The sequence below is a fragment of the Harpia harpyja genome, chromosome Z (genome assembly GCF_026419915.1).
Source record: "Harpia harpyja isolate bHarHar1 chromosome Z, bHarHar1 primary haplotype, whole genome shotgun sequence".
NCBI lineage: Eukaryota > Metazoa > Chordata > Aves > Accipitriformes > Accipitridae > Harpia > Harpia harpyja.
In genome coordinates this window covers 99681763-99706202 of record NC_068969.1, presented here as the reverse complement: position 1 = coordinate 99706202, position 24440 = coordinate 99681763, and the positions used below count along the sequence as shown (strand labels likewise).

Here is a 24440-nt window from a genome sequence, read left to right as displayed (position 1 = left end):
ATGGGACCAGATGGGATCCATCCAACAGTACTGAGGGAACTGGCAGAGGTCCTTGCCAAGCCACTCTCTATCATCTATCAGCGATCCTGGTCAACACGGGAGGTCCCAGAGGACTGGAGGCTTGCCAGTGTGACACCCATTTACAAGAAGGGTCGGAAGGAGGATCCAGGGAACTACAGGCCTGTCAGCCTGACCTCAGTACCAGGGAAGATTATGGAACGGTTCACCTTGAGTGCACTCGCATGGCATGTGCAGGACAACCAGGGGATCAGGCCCAGCCAGCATGGGTTCATGAAAGGCAGGTCCTGCTTGACCAACCTGATCTCCTTTTATGACCAGGTGACCTGCCTAGTGGATGAGGGGAAGGCTGTGGATGTTGTCTAACTGGACTTCAGCAAGGCCTTTGACACTGTCTCACATGGCATACTCCTTGAGAAGCTGGCGGCTCATGGCCTCAAGTTGTGCCAGGGGAGGTTTAAGTTGGATATTAGAAAAAATTTCTTTACTGGAAGGGTTGACACATTGGAACAGGCTGCCCAGGGAAGCGGTTGAGTCACCATCCCGGGAGGTGACAAGGCACTTCAGGACATGGTTTAGTGGGCTTGGTTGATGGTTGGACTCAATGATCCTCCAGGTCTTTTCCAACCTAAATGATTCTATGATTCTACATTTAAAAGGTTTAATATGGCCAGCAAAATCCCTTTTCTGTAGGGCTGTGGATAGCATACTATTCAGACTACCTTTCTGAAGCTCTACAAAGCTTGATACAGCTATCAGGCAGGCAGCTGTAAGTATAAACAGTCGATTCCCACTGCTATACTTGTTCTCATGCTCTGTGCATTTCAAGAACAGAGCAAGAAAGCAAATTAATAAGCTACAGCTTAAACAACAGATGTAGCTAAGGAAGCGTCACCCTTCCACATCTACACACAGAATTGTTTCATTAGTATTGTACTATCTGCATACAAGTTCCCAGTAAACTCAAGCACACTGTGGGAGATGTAAGAAATTATGCTTAAAGGAAAGGTCCTTTCAATACAGTTAAAGTAATTTTCATTTTTTCAGTTTCCACAGTTACTTTCTATACAGTTTTAAACATTAAACTGTTTGTCCTGGTAATTATCAACTAATATAAATCTTCCATAACCACTTGATTAAAAAAATATCAAGGTAGAACCTTAGGGTAACCAAGATTTAACAACTGAAGTAGAAGACATGTGACTGCTTTTACCAGGTGTAGATCCATTATGTCCAAGTGTCAAATGAACTGAAGGGCTCCCCTGAGTTGGCCAGTTGGCAGTTTGTATAGTTGTCATGGGCTCTGAAAGGTGAGAAAACAAGCCTGTTACAAAAAAGTTAATTTCCTTTCTATTTAGTGATGAAACCAAAGAAATAGAGAGTTCCTCCCCCATGGTATACACAATACACTAAATGTTTTAAGCCACATGTTTTACATGCTTGCAAAGTAATGTTATTGTCAGTTATTTTATAATGCATTTCAGAAATATATAAACAGTAATTATGGATAGAATCTGCCTAATCATACAGCATTATAGGAGAAAAGTAGTCTAGTTTTTGTAGAAGAAAAGGGGCTTCTTTACCTCTCCTGTCCATGGATTGAAAAGCTTCCCACTCACAGTTGGAAAAAGAAAATTGGGCTACAGCTTCAGTCTTCTCACTGAGAGAAGCACTGGGTAGCAGAGTTGATCACTGTGCAGTAGAAATAGTATTTCTGAAAGCCTAGATCTCTCAGAATTACTCCTTCTCTTTTCCTGCATAAAGTACTGAACTTTGAGGTAAAGTTCTTTAACACATGCCTCTTGGCTACAGTTGAGAGAATCCAGCTGTGCTGAAGGAGGTCCCTGCTAGTGGTTTGCATCTATAGGTCTCTGACCAAGCACAAGCAGAGGTACCACATGTCTTCCAAGTAGCTGGCCCATTCCATAAAGCAGTGTTTTTCTTTATCAACATCAGCTCACAACACAAGGAATGCTATGCTACAGGCAATCAGCCTTTTGCCTGGCTTGTTCCATCTGCACTTCCATACCTTCCCTCATGCTTCAACCAGTTTAAGAACAATAAACCTGTACATGAAGGTGGCCAATGCGGAAGAACAGAGCTTCAGGCTAGTTCATTTGGTGATTGATGACAGACTGTTGTCAGTCTCAACTACTAGTCCAAAATGGCTTTTTAAGAAAAAAAATTATAAAGCTGTCTCCTAGCACTAGACAGTGAGTCCTGCTCCTCTACAGAAGAGCACAAGCAAGCCTGGATCTCTGCCTGATGGAGAAATAAAAGTAGTCCAAGCGTTTACCCCTGAAACAACACATGAAGGCTGAAAGTTCTGGGGAATCTTCCTCTGTCTGTGTGCAAACACCTTGACAGCATGCCAAGGTTGTCACGGATCACCTAAGTTTATGTCAGTCTAGTACACGCATCACCTGGTTTGTTACTGAAATCCCTCATGAAGATACATTCAGAAGGCACCAGTGCGAGTTCATATGGTAGCTGCTATCCATCCAGAAAAAACTAGACAATCTTTAAAATGTCTTGTACGCTAATAGGATCCTCATACTGACTTTCTTAATTCACATATCAAATGAAAATAGTCAGGTGAAGTCATATTATAGAAAATACTTTGTGTATTTTAGCTCACATGTATATGTGTGTTTATGTATGGAAAGAGTTATTGAATCTATTAGCTATTGCACTCCCTCTAGCTCCCATGCACATTGTGCTAAAAAGCTCTGAACACCAGGTAAATAGCATTATCTCTCCAACAACAAAACTGTAGATGGAATAACTTGTCAGAACTTGTCCGACTTCATGTATAAATGTAACTTAGCCCATGTTTGATTTGCACTAATCAACATGAGCTTTGGTACACTGATGAATTCCTGCTTCTCTAATCTTTATGGAGAAAGGAGAGGTGGAATCAACAATCACTGGTTTCTTCTCCTGCCTAGAACCTATTCTCTGCTCCCTATCAAAACCACAGCTAAGATCCAGAATATGGTAAATAAAGTGTGGGGACAACAGAAGGTTTTAACACATCCATAATTAAAAAAATAGATAGATGAAGCTAGCAGGCACAGTGATGCAAGGGCATTATTATACCTTTCACTAACACAAGAGTATAAGGAGTCCTCACATGGAAAATTGTCAGGTGTTAGGGGCCAGAACAGAACCTCCTGCAATGGTTCTAGTTTGGGAATTGTCCCACCTCCAGGGTCATTGCCTGCTTTTATGGCATATATGCATAAGGGCAACAGATCACACAACTGGCAGTTGGATAGCTTTCTCCACAGTCCTTGAGATGCTTATAACACTTAAGCTCTTGCAGTAGCTTTAAAAGGCATAGATGATATATTTACTTCTGTTCCTTCTGAGAAGTCACAATCTTATTTCCAAAGACTTCAGTATGAAAATGTAAACTCTACATGGTGACTTAATATCACTAGGAAAAAGTATTATAGCTTTAGGTGTACCGAAATGAAACAATTACCAGGAGATGATTCAGTAAGTCCAGATTGCATCTTAGTCAAAGAGTTTGCCAGAGACTGACTGGCATCTTGTGTTGTCATAGTTGCATCTAAAAAGGAAAACAGGGTTTAAAGAAACTTTATTCTCTCTGAGTTGAACTGAGTTAGAAGTATTTAGTTCATGAGAAGAATTCAAACAGAACCTCCTCACCTCAGCCTACCACCTCCATTTTTTTTTCCTCAAGTTCTGAGCATATACAACCAAAATGTGCAAGAATTACTTTTCCTTATTTCTTTAGCTTATTTTAGGCAAGAAAAGATTAAAGAACAGAGGCAGTATTTATTTGACCTCTAATTTCTGTATACAGATCTTTTCCTGTAGTTACTCTGTAGTCAGGCAAAGCCATTCTTCAGAATATTCCAGCAGACGTATAAACTTTATAAGCTGTATAAAGTTATACTTTACTCAAATCCTGTCTTGTTTGTGGGCTTAGACCACTACAGCTTATGACACTGACACTAGCTGATTATTTTTAAACATAGATTAGCAGATTCACTAATAGAATAAGGACCTCATTACAACCTTACATGTCTAGCCTGTTTTGTGATGCAGTGAACAACCTCCTTTCCTTCTATTATCACCCTGGTGAGCAAAACAAAAGGCATCTGTGTCAAACATGGACTTCACCAAGTAATACTAACGACTATTTCCATTTTCCTTAACACCACTGCACATTGATTCTGCTCCTATAATACAGTTTGTGTAAGAGTCACTCAAGACTCTACGGTTTTGCTTTATGTGCTTGACTAGAGAAAGGACAGCAGAGGAAGAGGAAGAAGACTTGCTTAGTTTGAGTATGTTGCCGAGTCACTCTTCTACTAAGAATTCAAGGTCCCTAGATGTTTTATAAAAATCGAGATGTTTGCTCTTTCCTTTCTGTTCCCACATTTGGGTAGCAGAACTAGTTAGCATAAAATAAACACTGCTTAGGTAATTCACATGCTTAGATATTCCAGGACATATTCTACTGACATAGCAGCAAGATGCACTCTTCCTCAAACTCTCAGCAATCTCACATTAGCAGCTTTTAAACTATTTGGCCAGTAGTTACACAGAGAAAAGATGACACATGTCTTGCAGTTGTAACTGAAGTCCGGGAGGGGTGGTAAACTCTGCTAGACATCCAAGACAGCAGCAAGCATAGATGAAAAGTGGAAAGCTACATCATACCTCAAGTGTGTTCAAACTTCTTGAGAACTGTGTGCCTTCAGCAGAAGGTGAAGTCAGCACCCTGCCTACAAGTGAACAACACTACTAACACTCCTACCCCATTTCAGCACTATGGGCATAGATGACCTACAGGCTCTCCCACTGGCACCTCTAGCACACAGTTACTCCAGACTATGTCAGTCATGCCCAGCTTGCATCATCTGCTTTCTCAATCTGCCTATCATACTTCAACCAGTTTGGATCAAGAGTAAACCAAGGTATTTAAAGGATATGATTAAAAAATTAAGCATTAGTGGTTCTTAACAACAGGCTCTTAATTTTCGTACTTTTTCATACCAGTCCACTGGTCCCACAGCCAAGTGTTCCCTCCCAGCCCTTCACCCAGGCAAAGAACTTAAGAAATCTGTTCTGTCTGAGTATCTGCTGGCTTATGACCCAGCCAGTAAGAAGACTGAGTCTTATTCTCTGCCTGACAGAGGTGCTGAGAGCAGGGAGAGCTATTATGCATCTGATATTCATGGTAAGGTTGAAGAAAGGTCCATGAATTTTTATATCTGCAGCATCTTGAGGCATTCAAGGATGTCATGGATCACCTGACTGTGTCAGCTTAGTAGATGCATCACCCGCACAGTAATTAAAATCTCCAAAGATAAATTTAGAAGGTGCCAGTTGCCAAGCTGTACAGCAGCTCTGTTATCTCTCTGCAAGGAAGGCAGATAACCTACAATGTGGTTTGCATACTAACAGGGTTCTCATCTTGGCTTTCTTCCTTGATTCACATACCAAGGGAAAGCAGTCAAGTAGCATTATTTCTAGTCACCACTGCTTCCAATTCTTGGCTCTTATCTGTCTATATGTCAAACTACATAGCACAGATATAACATTGCACTGCTCTTCTCCTCTCATATACACCTGCTGAATAGCATCAGAGATCAAGATGACCCAGCACTGCATGATTAGTGTCATCAAGCCAGGCAGTGACATAAACAAGTCAAGTGGAATAACTTCCGAAACTATTGAGTCATGGCTGCATGCCTTAGCCTACAATTGATTTGCATTAGATTTAATCAATAGTGTGGTAGCTTGCCGAGTTCTTGTTCCCCGATCTTTACAGAGGAAGGAGTAGATGAAAGAGTATGAGGTCATTCCCTTATTCTTCTACCTTACCTCTGCTCCCTACTGCAGCCAATATTTGGGGGATAAAGTGCGGATATACCATATTTGTCATCACCAGAGCAATTTCAGGCTTTAAAAATCTATTTGCTCTCTTTTTCAGCCAGAAAAGTAGCTGAATAGGAAAAGGTTGAGATACAATTTGGTTGAATTTAACAACATTCATTTAATGTTTAATGTAATGTCAATTAATGTAATGTCAATTTTATACTCTATGCAAGCACACAAGCGTTCAGTAGCATCTAACACAAGCTGCCAGAACCTCTTAGTGCCCCTAGAAAAGGGAAAAGCTGCAGGCTGAGCTCTCCTGAGGCACCAGGAGCCACATGAAGGACTTCCAAATGCCCTGATAGAAGACCTTCCCTCCGGGCAAACCAGAAAAATCCAACCTGGAAGCAAAGTCTGTAAGAAATTAGGTGTATCCTCTACTCATATAACTCCTTGGTATCTTTAGAGGCAGAAGCTGAGAGATGAGATGTTGGGTTTGCTTTTCCTAAAGGAATCTGGCAGCACATGCTGCAACTAAATTAGGCAACCACAACAGTAACCAGATGAAGCAGCAAACTCTGAAGAACAATGTTGTGATACTTAATTAGAAATTACCCTCAACTCAATACAGAATATAAGTGATGGCTTAAATTTTTCAAAACAATAACTAAATAGTTACAAGACTAAAAGATAAAATTAACAGAATAATGAGAACTCTTCTCAAGCTGCTTATCTCAAAATAAAAATCTAAGAGGCCTCTTGTGGTATCTGCCTGACCACCTGCAGAAGGCTATGCAACCCGCCTTTCTGCAACTTAGTCCTTATGCACCTAGTACTCCCTCCGGTCACTTTTACTGCGAGCATTTCTTTTGATTGAAGAAACCTGCTGAACTCCCACATCTCCAGAATGCACATTGTTTCTGGACTTCACTAGAAGACAGTTTTAGTTCTCCTCCCTCCAAGGGAGCATGAACTTCCTTGCTGCACCTGTGCAGCTGGTCCCTGTGCTTGACTAGCTTTTTGCACATTTGGTTAATAACCAATGCAAAAGTAAAATACTCTTCCTCACATTTAAATCATCATGAAAATGTTTTTTTTGTTTGGGTTTTTTAGTTTTGTTTTGGGTTTTTTTCAGAAGAGGACATTATTTCACTGAGGGCTTTATATAAACCTAGAATTGCTTCAACCACCATTAGGTACGGTTTTCAGCAGTAATATTCATCAAAAATAAATATCACATGGCTAACTTACCATAATGTGACTCACATGCTCCTACAAATATCAGGCCATTTAGAGTCACAAAACTTTGATCAATGAAATAAACTGTTAGAAAGGACTTCAAGTTTTGTGTGTGTACATAAATACACATATATATTTTAAAGGAGCTTTAAGAACTACAAAGCAGTATTTTAAACAAGCCTTGAGAACTGCAAAACACTTCTGTCCTTTCACATTATGTGAAACTACTACAAATTCTACAGAAGTTATCATCACAGAAGGAGCACTGTTGCTCCTCTCAGTATTAGGAAGACCAACAGAGGCACAAACAAACATGTAACTACTTACATACCGCACACTGAAAATGCAGCTAAACCACTGATGGTTAATTAAAGCCACAGCAATAATGTTCACACGTATGTATTGGCAGAACTTTCAGCCTTGGCAAGACATGCTCCAACAATCACATCTTGCACAGCACACATCAGCAATCTGGTATTTCCTTCTGTTACCATTCTGTACTACTTACTCTGTGATGCTTCATAAACAGGGAATAACAGAAACCCACTAGTTTTAGAAAAAAGCTCTTATTTCCTTAGGAGTGGCTGGCCTGCTCCTGAACCACTGAAAACTACTAGAGGAAGAGTAGGCCCCAGAAGGCTGAAGGCCCTCTTCCTTCATGGATTGTAAGTGTCATATTTAGAAATGCAATAGAAAATCCTCCCAGGAACATCCCTCACAACCTGCTAGGCGTACTGATATTTTACCGATTTGAGTTTTTTTTCAAGGTTTAAACCATGCTTTACTTGATAAGGACAGGGCAGCAATAGAATACTATGCCTCAACATCCAAGCCCCGCACCTGCGAACTAATAAATCCTCCCGTTTGCGAGGCAGAAAGCGGGAGATGGGGTCAGACCACAGGACTGAACACCACGGGATGCGGCTCAGCACCGCAGCGTATCTGCTGCCCACCAGCACGGTCAGACACACGGGGAGGCAACGCTAACGACCGCGTTACCGCTCATTAGAGGATAGCAGAGAATGCATCCCCACTTTCCAGCAGGCCTACGAGAAACCCGAACACTTTTTTGAAGCTAAAGACGAGAGAGCAGGGGGAGGCAGGGGCGGCAGCCGCCCCCGCAGCGGGTGCCGGGGAGGAGGCAGCGCTGGGGAGTTCCGACCGCGGTCGGGGCCGCTGAGGAAACGCCTCAGTCGTTCAAATAGGCAGGGCCGAGAGACAGCCACCTAACCGGGCCACCGCGCCCTGGCTCCCCGGGGGGATGCTTCGGGGCAGGGAGGACCTTTGCTCCGCCGCAGCTCCCAGGCGGTGCCCTCCCTACACCCCTCGCCCCAGCCCACCCCGACGCCGAGGGCGGAGGGGGCGTCCGCAGCGTGACAGCCGCCCGGCCCGGCCCAGCCCGCGACACGAGGGAGCGTTTACCTGCGGGGCTCCCGCCCGAGAGGCAGAGGCAGAGCAGCAACAGCCGCAGCAGGCGCCCCGGGCGCTTCGCGGAGAAGGCGGCAGGCATGGTGTCCCGGCCGCCGCCGCACTCCCAGTGCCGCTCCCTCCCCGCCAGCGGCTGGCTCGGCTCTGCCCCGCACCGCCCGCGGGCAGCGGCGGCGGCTGCGGCTGCTGCTGAGGAAGCCTCAAGCGGGCCGGAGCGGCTCTGCGGGAGAGCCGGCTGCTGCAGCTGCGACGGGGATCAAAACCAAAACAAAGCGACCCCAAATCCACGAACAGGACAAGCGTCAGGCGCGGACCGGCATAAAAAGGCCGGGAAGCCGCTGCAGGCACCACCGTTCCTCCTCACTCACGGGAAGGACGTGCCGCCGCCAGCGTGGTGGCAGCCGGTGCGGCCCCGCCGGGCTTTATGCCGCGGGAGGAAGGGCGTGGGTGAGCACCGGTGGCTAATTGGAGAGGGGCCCTCGCAGCCGGTCCGGCTCGGAGCCTGGCTGGGGACACCTGGAAGCGGGCAGAGTGCGTAGGGAGGTCGTGTCGTGTCGTGTCGTGTCGTGTCGTGTCGTGTCGTGTCGTGTCGTGTCGTGTCGTGTCGTGTCGTGTCGTATTTTTGGCCAAAAGCAGCTGTTGCTGCAGGACTGCCTCGGCTCGACCGACCCTCGGAGGCAGCTGGCTCTGGAAGGGTTTTCCTAGAGAAGATTGCCTCGGGCAGAGCGCAGCCTGTCTCTGCCCTTTGGCTGGTGATCTGGAGAGCCCAGCTTTGAGGGTCAGTGGCTCCAGGGCCAGCTGGGTTATACTGTATGAGAGCTGCCGGCTTTTTACATCTCTTTTTTTCTAAATCTCCTGGCTTGGGCAGCAATACCCAGGGAGCACCATTTCTAAGAAACTCATCTTGGGACTTTGACTACTGCTTGGTGCCTTTAAAATCACAATTTAGTTGCTTAGACTGTTTCAGCTTGTATGTGTAAGTACTCGTATAGTAAACCCACTCATATATCTAAATATTTGTGCATTTCTGTTGGTTGCTTGATAACTGAATTTGGATTTTGCAGGATAAAATCTGGCAGGATGGTATTCTCTGAAGGAGAGTCTCCACGATGGGGTGCTTGCTGCTTCTTCCTTCCTATTAAGATGTGGTTACTTCAGCTAATGCAAAAGTTGAATTGTGTATAAGGTTTGTATCAACAACGTGAAAAGGTCACTGCAACTAAGCCTTTACATCATCTTAGCTCTCCCATGCTGGCAGAGGTGTAGGAGGTTATTTGGAGCAGGAGTAAGTCAAATGCCCTGTGTGTTGATTTTTCCAGCATGGCACATATTCATGCTGCCATCCATGTCCTCCAGTAGCAGTACAGTGGCCATAATAAAACCTCCCCATAAGTATAACTCATGGTAAAAGACTGGGAACAGGATTGTTTCATTAAGCCTTTACTGTGTGTCACAGAAAGACTCAGGATTCCTGCTGGCTAAATGGGGCCATGTATAGAGAGGAGCCTTTTCTGTTGTTGAAAGAATGAATGCCTTTCATATACTTGGAGCAATGGGATAGAGCCTTCTATGCTCCAGCTCTGAGGTTGGTTAGCTGATGTACAAAAAGTAGGAAGTCATATATATGAGTAGTCAATGCACAGTGGTGGCTATACAGCTGTAAATCCACTGCTTTTGAAATTTAACTGCAACCTATAGTTCTGTGGCACGGTGTGATAGACAGATAGTACCAGTGTGCTCTAAGGAGAGATTCAACACCCAGAGTTCCGTTAATCTGTTAGCCTGCTACAACTGCACAGAGCAATGGCATTCAGAGAGAGAATCCAAGTCAGATAAGGCTGTTTAGGAATGGCAGAAGATCTTCAGCTTTTAATGGGAAAAAAATCGGCTGAAGCTTGAAAGCTGTTTTATTTGAACCAGTTAGGCCTGAAGACACTTACCTCTTGGGGGAGTAGGGGGGGCAGGGGGAAGAAAAGGGTATGTCGCCTGCCTTCAGATATGAAGGGGCTGGTTTGTAGTTCCAGTTAGCTCTCTCTGGAACGGATGAAAAGAAAACCTTCTGTTCACCTGATTTAGCAGTTGGGTATGCAGTACCTTTTGGTGAGGAAGATTTTATCCACCTGGAAACCACATGGATGGGTTAGCATGGGGCAAGTCAATGTAGAAATCTATGGCTACACTCTGCCAGCTGGCAGGAATGGAGCTGACAGGACAGTCTGACGTAGGACCTAGCTGTAGCTTTATCAGTTTTTGCTCAGTGGAAATTGTAGAGGTTCTAATGGAGATGATTTGTTTTGAGTGACTTGACATTATGTCCTGTATAGGACTGGCTTCTGTCTTTCCCACCAAGTCATCTTGGGTAGAGCATCAAAGCAGTCTGAAGACATGATGAATACCTTTGCAGGATTCCTTCTCAGCTCTTCTTCAGGGCTTGTCATCTGCTAATGGTACAACCCACACTTACCTAATGATGAATGGGAGGAAAACAAACAATTATTAAACTACTCCTGAGGGAGCTGTTGTTTCCTATACTCATGGTATGAGATACAGAAGCCACAAAGCAATGGAAGGGCGAGAGGCAAAGAGGAAGCAGAATTTAGAGGAACTGATCGAGCAGAGAACTGAACAGCCCTTTAAGGGTTTCAGTGCTCCAGAGTTTGCCTTGCCGTAATAACATGCTAGTCCTAGATTATTCCCCAAGTACTGCTGCTGGATTTGGTAGATCATTGAAAGCATAGGAATGAAAGATTTCAGAAATAATAAGGTTAGTGATAACAAGCTATGAGAAAGTAGAATATTGGGGATATTAAAAAAAATCAGCTGTCATATTTGCTTGCATTTGGAAACACTGGTGGGTAATTAGGAATTTCAGGAAAAGTATCTCTATGTAAATTTTACATACGACGACTAATCTGTTCCATCTATTAATTTTACATCCAGTATATTTTCCTCTTCTTTCTTGAGCTAATTCTTTTCTCTCATTTCCAGAGAGAAACTTTGAGTTATTCTCACACGTTAATTACTTGGCAAATGTGACGGTTGTTTTGGAACACGGATTCATATGTTGAACCATACTCTGGCTTATAAGAAAATTTTTTATTTAAGAAAACCTCTGATAAAGGCAAATTGCTGGCTTATTAATCTAGAAGATCTTTGCCAAGATTTTTCATGGTAGAAGGAAAGTAAATGAAACTCTGAAAATTGCTATGACACGTTGATTATTGGCGCAAGAAAAATCTGGATGATAATTTTTTCTCCAACAGCTCTTTTTCTCCAACAACCAAGTCTATGTTCTCAAAGCCCCGTCTTTGGCATTCATTTATTTCTGTTAATAACTAAAATAGTAAAATAACCAAAGGACATACCTGATTCAGCAGTTTCCTTGGCTGGAGGTTTGCTTTTTATAAAATCCACTGAAATTGTGAAAAGGTATCTAACACATATGTGAGAAGAACTGGAAAAAGGAAGCAACAGTCAAAAGGGGCTGAAACCTTTGAGGTGGCAGTTCGAGTATGTTTCAGGGATGGTGCTTAGCAGCTTTCAGTATCTGAAGCTGAATCATCAGGCTTTATTAGACTCTAGCTAGGTTTTTCTAACATTCAAGAAACTTTAATGAGGAGATATTTGTTTATGGGTGTGAAATTTTTAATTGGAAAAGCATGAAAATAAACAGTGGGAAATAGGAGAAACAATTTAGAATTATTTCAGAAATGTCTTGCAAGCATGGCCAGGAGATAATTTTGCAAGGCCAGGAGATAATGTGTCACTAATCTATGGACTGCTATCAAAATGATGTGCCAGAGTAGATGCTACGCAACATCTCCAGGGGTTCCCCATTCTATGGTAACAGGTAATAATAAAACAAAAAAACAATGCAGAATGCAAGTGTTTGAGAGCCAAAGCAATATATTGAATGCTAGTACAAGACTAAAAAATCGAATTTTATTGTCTTCCTGAAACATTTATCTTTTGCTTGTTTTCTTTGAAGGATTTAACTAAACTGACCTCTTGGCTGGATTTAAAATTACAGGCCAGATTATGCAATCTGCATACTCTGCAATGTCTGCATCCTGCTGAGTGGCTGTAAATCCCAGTATCTCCTGCCACCTCCTCAAAGGCAGTTTGCAAGATTAAGCATATAATCTCTATTGAGAATTCTGCCATTTATCAAATGTTTGATGTCATGTTCTAAGATCTGAGCTGTTGATGAAACAAAAATTTGGGCTGTAGTGCTTTAGAAACACATTTCCTAAAAATCTGTTTGCTGCCAGTACCAATTATTGAGATTGGCAATACTGATCATACAAGATACAATATTGATTGTTATTGTGTGGGGTTTGATTTTGCAGGGTTGCAGATGATGCAGCATGGCTCTGCTCAGAAAAGAGCATGACAAACACACCATCATCAGGAACTGGCAACCAGAAAGTCAGCCAAGTAAGATTTTTGGCAAACAGTTCGTTCTGTCTTTCTGCCTGTGCCGCCCCCGCTCTGTCCCCTCCAAAGCCTGAACAAAACTTTTTTTATTGGAAAATATAATGAAAAAACAGTATTTTGTTTAAAACACAATTTAGATTGAAACCTTATGTACAGACAGCTAAAATTTTCTACAATGTTAGTTTAATGTAGAAATAAAGTTCACTGTGATACCAATGCATGCCACCCCATCACAGGGTTTGTTTTGCAAGCTGTTGCTTCAAAATGTACAGAAAATATTTTAAATGTCTCAAGCAAGACCAGACTTTGAGGGACGTAGTATCTTTCATTACAGTAGTGTACTTGGAAAACGTAAGCCAGCCTGTGATCTGAATACAATTTCAGAACAATTACTCTGTGTAATTGTAATTATGCTGACGCCATGCAGTCTCACCTACTGCTTTAATATCAGGAAGAAGAAGATCACCTTTGCTAAGTCTTTCTTTTTCATGAATTTTTAATTTTCCAACCTTTCAAACTCTTAAAAATAGTTTCTCTTTTGTTGCAAAGATAAAAAAACATGAGAGGCCTTGTATACAATAAACTATACAGGAAAGGCTCCTCCATTCTGCTACTGTACTTGCTCAGTTATTAGCAGCAATAAGTGGGAGCACTAAGTTGTGTGGTGAAACAGGGCTTGTTTGCATCATTGAAGTTGGGCTATGTGGGGCTCCTGGTCTACAGGGGAAGTAACGCATGTGCTGCACAAGATAATGCTTTTCTGGTTTTTTGTGGGTGTGGTGACAGAGTGTAGACTTCATCTCATTCTGCTGACATGTTCTCTGGTTTTCCTCTGCTGTGGTTTGTTTTTTTCCAGGTAGTTGACACAAACCTAGCTTCTCTGAAATTTTTTTTTTTAAATTTGGAAATACATTTGTAATCCTGAAGATAAGACAGCGTAAAAAAAGTAACAAGTAAAGTGGCCTAAGCCTTATTGATCATATTCCTGGTGGAGGGAAGTCATTCAAGTTAAACACCACTCCATGTATTTATTAGTCAACTTTAGTAAACTTTAGAAACTCTAACAGCATCCTTTCACCTTCAACATTGCTTTTCCTTTAGTCTTATGTATTATTTTAGAAAGAGAAAAGAGGGCTTCAGGAAAAAAGTAGAGAAAGCTATGTAACTGAAACTGTTATTTGTAATTTCAAAATCCTGAGTTTTTAAACAGTTTTTATTAGTCTTTTGCTTTTTAATTCTTTTCTCTCTTAAATGAAAGCTAAGGTTTTTTCCTGAAATCACAGGACTCCAGGAAGGGAGCAGAAAAAAAGAAAGAAGAAAAAGGATTCCAAAAGTTGTGATAAAATCTTCGGCACCTTTCCTGGCTGTAGAGTTATCATAGCCAAAACTGAAGAATTGAAGTGGGAAGAACTATGCTGTCATTTGATCACTTCATAACTTTGCAGAACACAGGTAAGATACATCGCTGTCCTCATCAGCACAGAGGCAGAGCCCTGAGTCTGTATGCATTAGAAATACCTAACAGTAATGACTCTGAGTGAACGTGAATATTCACTCTCCTAAAACTTAAGAACCCGTATACGTGTTGGCAGAACCATGCTGTCTAAGACAGTGCAAGCAAATGTACCCTAGAATCTGCACGTTACAGGAATATACCCATGTTTCTTGTACCATACTATTTCTGTTAAAGAGAAAATTCAGTTTCAGGGTAAACCACAGTGATAATTCTCATAGCTTTTCATTCACCCAAACACAACATTTATGCAACAGGTACAGAACTATTTAAATACTCTCTGAAATGATGCGTACTCAGAACTGAATAGCTTAGTACTTTAATAAAAAAAAGTATGTTGGTCCAGAGAGAGGTGGTCTTGGATATTTTTCTTTGGGTGGGAAAGAAAACACCATTCTAAAACAAAACAACCTGAAAACATTTCTAGTTCTTTGCATGTGGAAGAGCTTCTTTCAGAAATTGATTATTTTCCAGTCTGCAAATACTTTGTCTGGAGAAGCGGAAACAGCATGTAGCGAACAGAGTTCAGACAAAGGAAGGAAAGCCACCAGAACTCTAATAAAGAAACCTACTTGTCTGCAATAAGGAGTTTCAGGAGGCAGGCTTTGCATGTCTAGAATTTGTGGAATACTTATTTGTACAAAACCATTTTCCCTCATTGGCTTTTTCAGTCTGATTGTGTATCATAATCCTGCAGTTTCTCTGACGCCTAAAGCGGTACGCACTCTTTACTTCTGCATGGGAAACATTTTCATCCAGAGCTGTAAACCGCCCCATTAGAAGTGTCCAGTGAGGTCTGTGAGAAAAGAAGTACTGTGCTCTGAGACAGTCATCATATATATCTTTTTAGTCCTATTAATACATAAATTTTATTTGACACTGGTAATAATGGAGTTAAAATGCCTTTTTCAGCTGAGCTTATGTCACACTAGAAGGGTTCAAAGATGAACTTCTGAAGGTGACTTTTTAACAGCAGATTTGTTCTGCGAGGCATTTCCACAAAGGATTCATCAGGGTTATAATATAACTTGGACAATGTTATCAATATTTCCAAGGGAAAAAAAAATACATGTATTTTTAAGTGAAAGAAGCCTAAAATATATTAGTGTGTAGAATGTGAATTTCAAAGTGAGAAAGAATCTTAATAAGTAGTTTTTACTTTTAGGTCTGATTCAGGAGTTGTTAATAATATTTCCAAATACTTCTGCACGCAGTAAGCTGGGGAAGGATTATGCAAAGATAACTTACTCTGAGTTTTACCTTACAATACAAAAAAAAAAAAAAGAAGATACCTCATGAAGAGAATAATGTGCAGAACATATCAGTAGTGAAAAATCTACAAAGAATCTACAAAGGTAATGTAAAGTTTTTCAACAATAACTGATATCAACTTATCCTAGCTAATCTATGAAGTTTATTTCAGTTTTTGTAATTTATTTCAGGTTTTTCATTCTTCAGTGTTCCAGCTTCCTTTGCAGCTTTTCACCTTCTTTTGGTTATGAGAGTTACTGGAACCAATAGTAAACTGTATTGTAAAATTTCAGTTTTTAGTATAAGGATTAGTTTGTTGTAGTTATTGCACTATGATTAATTCAGCCATAAGTTAGAGCTAGTAACACTGAGACAGCTTTTTAGAAGAAAAAAACCATTTTGTTGTTTTTTTAAATAACTCAGATAAGAATAATAAGAATAATTACATCTGACATCAGTAAGACTTTACAAAGCATATTGTTAAGGGTTGCATAATTATTTACTGGAAAATAAGGTTTCAGAGAGAAATGTAAATTGGTCTACTGTGAGGATGTTGAGTTATTCTGACTAGATGACATATATTCCTCTGTCTGATTTCTCATAGTGTTTGAAACAAGTCTGTCATGTGATCTCTCCATGTGGACCCTATTCCCATGCTTGACAACATTTAATGTGTTTGTCCTCACATCAGCCTTGTGGGTGTGTTAACTCCGGTGAGACACTAAGTGACTCACCTGAGATAACCCAGGAAAAGTGTTACACTTGACTGTTCTCTTCTAGCTTGTTCTGCCCTGTGCCAGGTTCTTTTTGATTCCCCAGGATAAAGCTGAGTAGATAGAAAAGGCTACTCGGGGTGCACTGAAAAAGTCAGAGGCATTCCATGCTGACCTGTTTTATTACTCCTCTTTCTTTTAGGAGAGAGCAAGCCATGCCCTTTGTACAGACAGCATGTTTGGACTTGGCTTGGGAAGAATTTGAGTTGCCCCCTCTAACACACAGCACAGATTGCAAGGTGAGTATCTGAGACTGCAGACAGCTGTGTGAACACGGTGATTTTGATGCAAGTGAATGTTTGAGCACTTTTACACGTTGGCATTATGTTGGAAATTAGATTTCAAGTACGAGTGACCTGAAAAACTGCTGTTGTGCCACAGGTTCATTATGCTCTAGGACTTCTGCAAGGGATTTGATTGTTTGTAAATCTCTAGAACTTGATGGTTACAGGTCTCCTGGACTTACAGCTAGTGTAGTATATCAACTAGGAAAACCCCTATTTTTTAAACTGAAGCTTCTCACAGAGGTGTCTTTTCTAGGCTTTACAGATAAGAACTGTCCAGCTTTAATGTAAAAGTGGTGTGCTCACTCCTACATTTGAACTGTCCTGGGATATTCAAACCAGAAATAAAACTTCAGTTACACATTCTTACTGGTAAACGCTTCTTTTAAACATGCTTGAAAGTTTCATAAAATTATTTAAAGTTTCTCACAAAGTTGCTAAAACAAAGCTTATTGATTATAAATTACTTTAATGTTTTTTTCTTCTCTTGATAGTACACCGTTGAGGATGATCGTGCGTCACTATTACAATGCATCAAGCCAGGGGCAGTGGAGGTGTTAATTACTTTTTTAAAGTAAACATTAAATAGTTTGTACTTCACACAGGGACCATGACCTCCATCCAGTAAGTTAATTAAACTTAGTAGTAGGAAAACAGGAGAATAAATCTGGATTGCAGAAGTCGCTGCCAGAAATCTGTGATTAGAGTGGTTGGAAAATACATGATCCTCTTATCACACGCATTTCTTAGTCACTGTTCTACTGAATCTTGATAAGGGCAGTTGGACTCGATGACCTTTAAAGGTCCCTTCCAACCCAAACCATTCTATGATTCTGTGGTTCTGCATGGGTATGGACATCATCTAGTACCTCCCAGTTTATCAGTGCAGCATAATTCATCACTTTCTACAGCTTGTCTGCAGCCTCATCCGTGAATAGTGAAAGAGAAACCAGTTCTAAGGCAGATCTGATGATAGTGCACTCATTTTTACAGCTGTTGTGTGCTGCACAGGTTGCTCTGCCCACTGAAACTGCATGAATCGCATCTTTCCTTCCTAGTAGGAGAAAAAATTACTCATGTGCATTTATTACTTTTTTGGCAGTTTCCCCTTTAGGCTACGTATTCATTCTTGAAAACTTTTGCACTCTTCAGCAGCCCTTTAGAGCATGCTCTGTGATGTCTTGGGCAGAAGCAATACAGGTGTTATTACTAGAGAAACAGAGATCCTTGCAAGGAAAGCCCATCCCTAGATGGCCTTGTAACAAGGAATATGATATGGTCCATACAACACTTAATTTAATCTCATTAACAGGCTGAGTGATGACCTTTCAATTACCTCATTTCACACTTTTATTTCAAAAAAAGTGAATGTCTCTTCATGTGCTTTTTGGTGGTATAACTATGTCAGAAGAAAGAGGGACATTTCTACTGTCTACATTTTTCCTAAAACACATACTGCATAACATTGTGTAACGCACAAAAACCCCCCACATTCAGAGCTTTTCAAAAGAGACAGGATCTTGTAATGGCAGCCTGAAGTCAACTGAAGCCGGAAACATCACCGTTTCCAGTTCTTTGTCTGTATGCCAAGTATGCAGCTTATCTGATTCACAGTATGACTGTCCACATTTAGTCCTAAACAGTCATCCTCTGTAGTTCAAAAAATTAAACTTCTGGGCTTTTAAAAAGGAAGCAAAGTACAAAAGGGAGATACCTCGCAAAAGGACTGGATTTCTCTGGGAACTGAGCAATCATTTTTCCAGAAGATTTCTACTGAGAACAGCAGTGCTATCAAGTAGCACTTTTATGTCTCTTACTCAGATGCTTTTGTGCAGTGTTTGCTACTTTTTCACTCTTACAGCAGAAACTAGGGAATAATGTTTATCAACTTCATGTTTATTTCTTACTCTCTTGGCATTATCTACCTGCAATAGCTTTTGCCATTTTTTGTGTCTGTGCATATGAGTATAATCTGAATGAAGAAGAATACAGTTGTATTTCTTATTGGAGAAGATGAGATAAGAAATATATCATCCCTTTAATGCTAAGTTTATATAGTATTTTTTTCCTTATCACTATTCTTTTTACATAGACCTAGAGGGAGAATACTGTCTGTAGAATACTATCAGGTTGTGATCTACAGGCACAGAAAACTGGCTTGTAGGAAACATGCATTAAGTTCTTCACAGTGTCTCTGAGCTGGCAGCTTTACCGTCAGTAGGCATTGATCAGAGAGCAGGCAGGAACGTGCTTGGGATCATACTAAACGGTAGTGTGTGATTCACTGTCCTATTAGGAATGGTCGACTCTAGCCCAGAGTCCATGGACTTCTGGCATGGATGAACTGGGACTTGAGTGCAGGTTTGGGTCTGTATCTGGAAGGCAATGTAGACATACCCAGAACAAGCCATGTTTATGTAAAACACAACAAATGAGGAATATGCAAATCAGGCTTAAAGCAAAACAAGAAACATTTCTCCAATGCAAAATTAACTTTTTGTATGATAATGACAAGTCATTAGTTTCCTTTCACAGAAAACAGTAATCTGCCCTGGGTTACAACTCTGCAGGAAAGAAAACCTCCTCTTTATAGGTTCTGCCTCATTATCCCTAGGCAATTTACTGCCGATGCCAACGAACTGACTTGCCAGCATGCTGGAATCAGTGACAGCAGAGAGAGTAGATGGGTGGTGGCAGCTATTTTATTTTGGGGAAGAAGGTGATCTCTGCTCAGCTTGGAGATAAATTGAGTTTTATCACAGTCTATCTTCCACTAAACATATTTTTAAATCACAGTCTCTGTTTTCAAATCCATAAGCGCTGTTAAGCTAACAAGGAGAAAGGTGCACATATCTGCAACAATTCAGTGGTGGGTTAAACTTGTGTATAACAGAAATCACTGATACATATTAAGAAAAAGCTTTCCCTTTTAAAGACAACCAAGAGTAACATCCATCTTAAAATCATACAGAATTTGCCCTTCTCTGAGTTCTCACCAATTCTTGTTATGAATATTTATTATTAGAAAATTATTAACTAGAAAAGAAAATTGGATTTGTTTTGACTTCTTTGTTCTTTCTGCTGCACTTTACATGGGGCACATTTATGCACTCTGGCTAGGCGAGTGCATGTCTGAACCTCAGTTCTGTCTAATGAGCTAGAGGAATATCCTACTCCTGGCACGCCATCTAGTTTCCTCTGTATTTATGACTAGAAATCTTCTCAAGGGTAGAGCCAGCCCTCTTGGGGGAGCATGATCTCCCCCTGATACTCAGTGTAAATTGTGACTCTCCTGAATTCCAACTCCGAACAACAGAGGCACAGTGCCTTGCAGCAAATATCTCTGCAGCCAGGCTGGATTTGGATACCAGACACCAGCAGGCTAGGAGCTGAGGCCCTTCTAGCTGGTCCATGCTAAGCAGGCGCTGTGAACACACTTTTGTATGGTCGTTCCCTTGTTCGTGTTTGACTTTGAGGCTGCAGAGAAACTCCTGGGACTACAATGTCTGGTAGTATTTTAAACACAGCTAAGAATCTGATAGCATTCCTCTGTTGCAATAAATAACTTTCTTGTAGTTTTTTGTGCGTAGTCTCCAAGCAGTTCTAGATTCCTACTGTGTTTTATTATTGCATTGGACACTTACATATTTAGTCCCTTTATCCTTTCATTTTAAAGCCATCTTTTTTCAAAAATAGATGAGCAGCCTATGCTTGTTTTCCTTTTTCCGAGCTTACTATTTCTTCTTTTAGGTAGGACATATCTAAAAGTGAATTTTCTAGTTGTTCTTAAATGTGCTAAAATTATCTATATAGAGTGCAATATGGTTGCACTCCATATAGTGCAATAATGTTTTGGTGTAAAAAGCTCAGAGTGCAACATGACTTTATAGTGCATTACATAGAGCACTGAATACTTTTATGAAGGCAACAGCATTCACTCATTGCTGAGACAAGCTAGTTTTGAACTGCTGACCTGTAAGATAAAAGGAGAGGTGATCATTCTCTGGAGACACCTAAACAACTGTGTAGTTTTAAATGTAAAAAGTTTTCATTGATCCTTGCTAGAAGATATGGTACGTTTGGTTGTTTTGGGAGATGTTGGTTTTCTGAGTGGAGGTGACAGGAGTCAGGTGAGACTGGTTGTGGTAAATCATATGTTTAGTGAAATGTCATAGTCATTACATCAATGTTCCTAATAACTGAATTTTACTGATAGTATTGAACTGCTGATATATTGGTTTTCTCTGACTTGCATTATATTGTTCTGCTGACTACTGCATAAAAAAATTAAAGCTGTGATACAGTGTACAAGACATACTAAAAATGAGCACTTTATTGTGTGGGTGGTTTAAAAGGAGGTGTGGAGAGTTTATGGTCAAAACAAAGGGGAAAGGCTAGAATAAGAAATGAGCTGTGTGTTTTTATAGGGGTCTTTTATTCCTAGATTTGAGTGCCATTTCAATATTGATTACTTCCACAGTCACCTCTAATAAAGAAACAGAACTGGCACTTAAGCTTACAGAGAATTTCAAAGAAGCATCAGAAATACCATGGTCATGAAGAACTAGTACAACCACAAAGAAACAAAATAAACTTTAAAGAGAGTGTTTTCAACAGAAGTTTGAAAAGGAGAAGGATTTTCAACTGTCATCAGTGTGTGTCAGACCCCTGCTTCTTCCTCAGTCAACAGAAATGGACATTTTAAGTATGCAGGATTGCATCTAACAATGTCTCACTTCCTCTTGATAGCAAGCTGGAAAATTATGAATATTGGTCATGTGACTAGATCAAGAAGTGTAAATGTTTTAACACTTTTTTTTCTGTTATTTCTGATAAGAATTAACTCAACTTTTCAAATCATTATTCATCTCTGTAATGCCTATTATAGTAGGAGGTTGGATGGTGACAGCGTTCGGTCTTCGAAGTCTGAGAGGATGCTGAATAATGAATGTTGGCAAAGAATTCTTTTGTTGCAATCAACACAAAATGAGGAGATGGCCTTAGAAAAAACAATGTCTTGGCTCTTCCTTCTGAAAATTGAAATGCATTATTTCAAACATTTGAATGCAAAAGTTAATCCTGGCATATCTGCCTAAAAGCTACTGAGGACATCCCTGTAATCTGGTAACTACCAAAGCAAAGCATTAGTGTTTTGGGTTTGTGTGGCTGGGTTTTGGTAGCGGGGGAGGGGCTGCAGGGGTGGTTCCTTGAGAAGCTGCTAGAAGCTCCCCTGGCTCCAAGTCGGACCTGCCGCTGGCCCAGGCCGAGCCCATCAGTGACGGTGGTAGCGCCTCTGGGAGAACAGAGTTAAGAGGGGAAACCTGCAGCGGGGAAGGAGATTGGGATGTGAGAGGAACGGGAGACTGGGATGTGAGAGGAACAGGAGATTGGGATGTGAGAGGAACCCCTCTGCAGATACCGAGGTCAGTGAAGAAGGAGGGGAGGAGGCGTGCCGGAGGAGGCGGATGCCCCTGCAGCCCGTGGTGAGACGGCAGGCTGTCCCCCCCCAGCCCATGGAGGGGAGCAGGGGAGCAGATGCCCACCTGCAGCCTGGGGAGGACCCCACGCTGGAGCAGTGGGATGCCCCCGAAGATGGCCGTGACTCCATGGGAAAGCCCGCGCTGGAGCAGTCTGTTCCTGAAGGACTGCAGCCTGTGGAAAGGATTCACGTTGGAGAAGTTCATGAAGAACTGTCTCCCGTGGGAGGGACCCCACGCTGGAGCAGGGGAAGAGTGTGAGGAGTCCTCCCCCTGAGGAGGAAGGAGCGGCAGAGACAACGTGTGACGAACTGACCCCAACCCCCATTCCCCGTCCCCCTGCGCTGCCGGGGGAGGAGGGAGAGAGGACTGGGAGTGGAGTTGAGCCCAGGAATGAGGGAGGGGTGGGGGAAAGGTGTTTTAAGGTTCAGTTTTACTTCTCATTATCCTTGTTTTGATTTGATTGGTAGTAAATTAAATTGATTTTCTTTCTTCCCCAAGTTGAGTCTGTTTTTTGCCTGTGACCATAAGTGGTGAGTGATGCCTCCCTGTCCTTGTCTCGACCCACGAGCTTTTCTTTATATTTTCTCCTCCTTATCCCACCAGGCAGAAGCGACTGAGTGGCTTTGTGGTGCTTTGTTGCCAGCTGGGCTTAAACCACAACAATTAGTTATCTAATTGTAGTTGATCATTCCAGAGTTCTAGTGATGGTGATAAATACACTGTGAAAAAATTTTAGCACAGGAACTTTTGAGAGCTTTCATCTGTTTTAAAGAGGGAAAAAAAATGCAAGTGTGCATCCGGTCCTTAAAGACTGTTTGGCAACCACCTTAAATATCTGTAGGTGCTAGATGCTTCATGTTGTAGACAGCATCTAGCAAAACCAGTGGGAAGGCCAGGGAAACCACTTTTGTGGAAAATAGTGGTTGGTTGTCTCACTGTTTCTTTGCATGCCCTTCCCTGCCTGTAAAGTCAGCACCTACTTATTTCTGTTTTTTTCCCTTGCTGTACCTACCCAAACCTCCATAAATTCAGTGTTTTCTGCATTTCCCTTCATGGTGAGACAAGCTGGGACTTGAGAAAGTTATACCTCAGAGTAAGACTTGTGTCCTTTTTTTCCTGTCTTTGCTTGCAGCAAGCTCTCTCTCTCTCTTTATAATCCAAATGTTGTTCTAGATTTTGTCTTGATTGTATATTTTGTTGGAGCAAGGAATTCATGTACTCCTGCACATGAAAATCTGCTCACCTGTCATTATGCTGAATTTAGAATGGCCTATTCAGTGCTACAGTCAGCAGTTTGCTTATGTTTTTATGCTTGTAGTCTGTCATCATTTGTGTCTTCTCAGGGCTCACACTTCTCTCCCTCAACAAGGGATTGTCTTTTCTCTTCCCTGTCCCTCAGGCTTGTCCTGACACTCTTCAGAGCTTTGCCCTTTTAACAGACTCCCTTCTGTCCCAGGTCCAAGAATGAAGACAATACTTTTATTTTTGTACCTATTTGGCATTGTTTGTGAACATTTTTTCTTTGTTTTGGTAGCTATGCTTGTACTGACACTTCAGAATATATTGATTTGCTTAAGGAAGAAGGTATAGCAAATCTGCCTTTGTCTCTCTTAATATGGTACTTAAAGTACATAACCAGATATTGCAAGCTCATTCTCAAGGGAAGAGTTATTGATACCAACATCCCAACTAAATTGCCCTTTCTACATTTATAGTTAGGACAGATGTAGAGAACTATCTGTCCGAGGGACTGACCCTGACCTAAAGTGGTTGATGAATGAGAAACTGTGAAATGACATCCTCTCAATATGCAGAGTGAGATAAAATCCCCATGTTGGTGCGGGACTGAGATGGGACTTGCTCTTTCACCATGGCAGGCTCCAGCCCCATCCCTCACTCCCCACCCCCTCTGCAATAGCTCTTAATTTGTCACAGCATAATTAAAGATTAATTGGGCCAAAGAGACAGACTGAAAAGGAGCATGAATCTGTGGCCATGGGGTCAGAGCACTTGCTGGTGAGTGACTGGAAATACTCTAAACCCCATTGATGTAGTTTGTTCAGTAACTGTTCTTGAAACAGCACTGGGAATCCAGTTTTTCATTTTCTATTTCAGATTTTCCTTTCAGCATGAAAGTCTTATCCAGTAGGTATCAAATCAT

At 41.5% G+C, this 24440-nt stretch overlaps 1 protein-coding gene and 1 long non-coding RNA gene across 5 annotated transcripts in view; one reads left to right on the top strand and one right to left on the bottom strand.

Annotated features, from left to right (window-relative positions):
* EMB (embigin) overlaps nucleotides 1–9041 on the bottom strand; it is a 29366-nt gene extending 20325 nt beyond the window's left edge. For 2 of the 4 annotated variants that reach the window (XM_052775736.1, XM_052775735.1), the window contains exons 1-3: nucleotides 8536–9040; nucleotides 3506–3592; nucleotides 1232–1321 (exon numbers count right to left, since the gene is read on the bottom strand). In XM_052775736.1, coding sequence (XP_052631696.1) covers nucleotides 1232–1321; nucleotides 3506–3592; nucleotides 8536–8623 — 265 coding nt within the window. In that variant the 5' untranslated portion in view covers nucleotides 8624–9040. Of the gene's footprint in view, nucleotides 1–1231; nucleotides 1322–3505; nucleotides 3593–8535 lie in introns of all 4 variants that reach the window. The other 2 variants (XM_052775734.1, XM_052775737.1) reach the window with 2 other exon arrangements.
* Nucleotides 9042–9605: 564 nt separating this feature from the next.
* On the top strand, nucleotides 9606–22205 carry LOC128136355 (uncharacterized). Its single transcript, XR_008233337.1, has 4 exons — nucleotides 9606–9727; nucleotides 14262–14430; nucleotides 16658–16754; nucleotides 21280–22205. It is a non-coding gene; the product is annotated as an uncharacterized LOC128136355 (long non-coding RNA).
* The last annotated feature ends 2235 nt before the right edge of the window (nucleotides 22206–24440 follow it).